This window comes from Mus musculus, chromosome Y, assembly GCF_000001635.26.
Source record: "Mus musculus strain C57BL/6J chromosome Y, GRCm38.p6 C57BL/6J".
Taxonomy (NCBI): Eukaryota; Metazoa; Chordata; class Mammalia; order Rodentia; family Muridae; genus Mus; species Mus musculus.
This window is the reverse complement of record NC_000087.7, coordinates 21,241,136-21,244,419: the sequence shown is the minus strand read 5'-3', so window position 1 is coordinate 21,244,419 and position 3,284 is coordinate 21,241,136. Positions and strand designations below refer to the sequence as shown.

At 39.4% G+C, this 3,284-nt stretch overlaps 1 protein-coding gene across 1 annotated transcript; it reads right to left on the bottom strand.

Annotated features, from left to right (window-relative positions):
* Positions 1–591: 591 nt before the first annotated feature.
* Gm20865 (predicted gene, 20865) lies at positions 592–1,454 on the bottom strand. The gene has a single exon (NM_001160141.1). It carries the CDS (start codon positions 1,326–1,328, stop codon positions 645–647), a length of 684 nt encoding a protein of 227 aa, NP_001153613.1. The 5' UTR covers positions 1,329–1,454; the 3' UTR covers positions 592–644.
* Positions 1,455–3,284: the final 1,830 nt, after the last annotated feature.

Sequence of the window (3,284 nt, the reverse complement as noted above, 5' to 3'; positions counted from 1 at the left end):
GTCTCTGTGGTCACCTATACTCTCAAGCTACTACCCACCCATATAAATAAAGATAATAAATCTTAAAATGAGAGACAAGTTTCATTTGGTTTCATTATTCAAATGAAACCTGATTTTGTCTGATTTCTGAATCTCTTTGGATCAGTTTTCTGGGTTGCACTTTGTGTAACAAGGCCACATTCTTTTATCTATCACTCTTTCCCCCAACTTGTTGTTTCTCCCTCAGACTTCATTCCAGAGATTCTATCTATGTCCTGTCTTTCTCCCCTTCTTCCTAAAAATCCATCTTTTGCTGCCATCCCTGCTCCTCTAAGTCATATCTCCAATTCCTTGCTCACTATGCAGACCACAGAATCTAAGTCCTGTCCATTTTAGCCTGTGTAATATTAGATGTATGCACTGTTCACAGCCTGAGTTGCAACTTTCATCTTGCTTTGATGTTCTTTCCACCATAGTCCATCTCTTCCAACAATGTGTTCACTAAAAGCATGTCATGTCACACGTATTAATTTTTAGAACAAAACAAATTTTATTGACAAAGATACTGAGGTTGTCAAAGACCCATAGGTACCCAACACAGGAAAATAAACATTTTTTTCAATCCTATAAGTTTACTTTTCTGTACTTTGTGATTTTTTTTTAATTTAAGTGATATTTGACACCAGAGTATAGACATAGATATGTAGGTCACCAAGAAATTTGATAAAGTACACAGTAGAATTGGCTAGAACTTTGTAAACAACCTTTCCGAACTTTTTGGATCCATCATCTCTGGTGTACTGCACCCAGGAACCTATTAAGAAGTCATTGTCATCACCTGATCTCGCCTCAGCCAGAGGGGTCTCTGGAATGATGTGGAGGTTACCTTCCTTGTAGTCATCCAGGAGCTGATAGACGTAGAGGACCGGATCCTTCTTGTAGGAAATGTAAAAATAGTCCTGTAAGAATGGCACCTGGGCTAGCACCATCCCACTCCAGTTGTCCTCAGAGCCATCTTTCCCCTCAAATTTGTGTTGTACCTCTCTGCAAACCAGGGCGCTGGCGAGGTGGACATCCCTCACCTGAGTAGAAACTACTTTGTGAGGCAAGACCTTAAGATTTAAAATCCTCTCATCGCTGTGGAGCTCCTGTCCGTAGACACTGTCAATTCCGTCATACTTCACCAAATAAAGAGAAGGGTTTGTTGGCAGTTGACCTAGAATGATGGCCTTCCAATGGGTGACAGGCTCATTACCTTCCTTCCACTCGTGAGAAATTCTGCAGCCAACAATATTCCCCAGGGCCTGGGAAGAAGGCTTCCTCCTACTCTTCTTCTTGAGTGATGTCATGCTCAGACTCTTCAGAGGTATTGTCTTCTACCTGGCTGTAGACCTGTTGTGCTAGATCACACTGTCTAAGTGGCTTCCATTCTCTTCAAATATCATACTTGCCCATTGCCTGGGACTGAAGATCTTGCCCGTTTACGCCAGACACAATGCTGTTGCCTCTGTCATATATATGAATTCCTGATGGGCAATGGTTATGGGTTGGGAGTGAATGCTGGACCAAGACTCTTCTCTACGAGAACTTCTGAGCATGTGAAGAAGACTATGCTAAACAGATTTGAGCTCCTAAAATTAATTTTATAAAAATAAGAAGTTAATAAGTCAGCCATGGTGGTACACGCATTTAATCCCAGAACTCAGAAGGCAAGGACAGGCAGATTTCTAAATTAGAGACCAGCCTGGTCTACAAAGTGCGTTCCAGGGAAGCCAGTGCTATAGAGAGGAACCCTGTCTCAACAACAACAACAACAACAACAAGTAAAAGAAAACAGAAGAAAATCAAATGAAAAACAAACAAAAGAGAAATTCAAACAAAAAATAACAAAACAAACAATCAAATGGAGAAGTTAATAGGAAGTGGTGGTGACCCATAACTTTAATCATAGTACTCAAGAGGCAGAGTGAGGCAGACCTTAGTGAGATAAAGGCTAGTCTGGTCTACACAGTGAGTTTCCTGACAGCCAAATCTAAACATACAGAAACTCAAATAAAAGTAACCAAGCAGGCAAACAAACAAACAAAGAAACAAAGAAACAAAAACCAAGGACATAAAAATAGTGTAATTAACAAGTAATTCTCTAGAGCTCAGAAGAATATACTCAGATCAACATTTATTTCTTCAGCCCTGAGTTAATTTGTCTCTGATGAGGATCATCTCCTTGAAATTCTATGTCAATTTAGGTTGTGCTATGACTATTACACCCAATGATCAAGAAGAAGAGAAAAAAAAAATAAAAGGGCCAGAAGGGTCACCATGACTCTCTTGTACATGTAAGGACTGAGCTAAGTGCCTGCATTCACAAATATCTTCCCAGGGACACAGCACACCACTGTCCTTCTTTATTGTTTCTCCTGACCCAGCTTCAAAATTATTTGATGAAGCCATTGCATCAGTGAACTCAAGAACAACTCAACAATTTGAGGCAATATCAGCCATTTAGAACTAATATCTTCTAACATGCACTTGGACAAAGAGGAGATTTGGCATTTTAGTGGAATTGTGATCTAGATATTGTTAGCAAGGATAATAAATTAAGGAGATAAACTAACCTAGACCATTCATCTCCCTAGCTAATAAACATGGAGAAAGTAAATTGTACAGTAACTCTCTGTAGGAGAGAAAATTTTTAGCTTTCTGTAGCTATGAGGGTCCTAATTACTACATAAATATACTTACCCATAGAAAAATATCCTAGTTGTCAAGATTCTGTCTCCTGATACAGACCAGGCACCAAAAGCCTGTGGGAAAAAATGACCTGGCTTTGACACACCACTGTGAAGATAGTGAACTCACCTTCAATGGATTCTAGTGCCTCTAAGTGGAATAGATGCGCAACCTCCAGCCAGTGCTCTGTGACATCACCCTAGTTCAGCTTACATCATAAAACCCCTCTCAGGCTGGTTCCTTCCCTAGTTACACTCAGAAACGTTCAGCATCTCGAATTTACCTTTTCATATGGCCTCCTAGAAATAATAAATGAAATCCCAACTGAAAGGCCTGATGATCTGAGTAATATTCTGCCAAAGAATTTCACCCTTGCATTGTTTTTATTGTTTGGTTGTTGGATTTTTATTTATTTGTTTGGTTTGTGTTTTGTTTTGTTTCATTTTTGTTTTTATTTTCGTTCTGAGAAAGTCTTCGGTTTCTGACTTGACAACATCCATGGTGGTTATTTTTCATGTTCCAACCTTTCCCTTGGTTATCTTTAAGCTGTGCTTCTTATCATAAATATTGCCAGA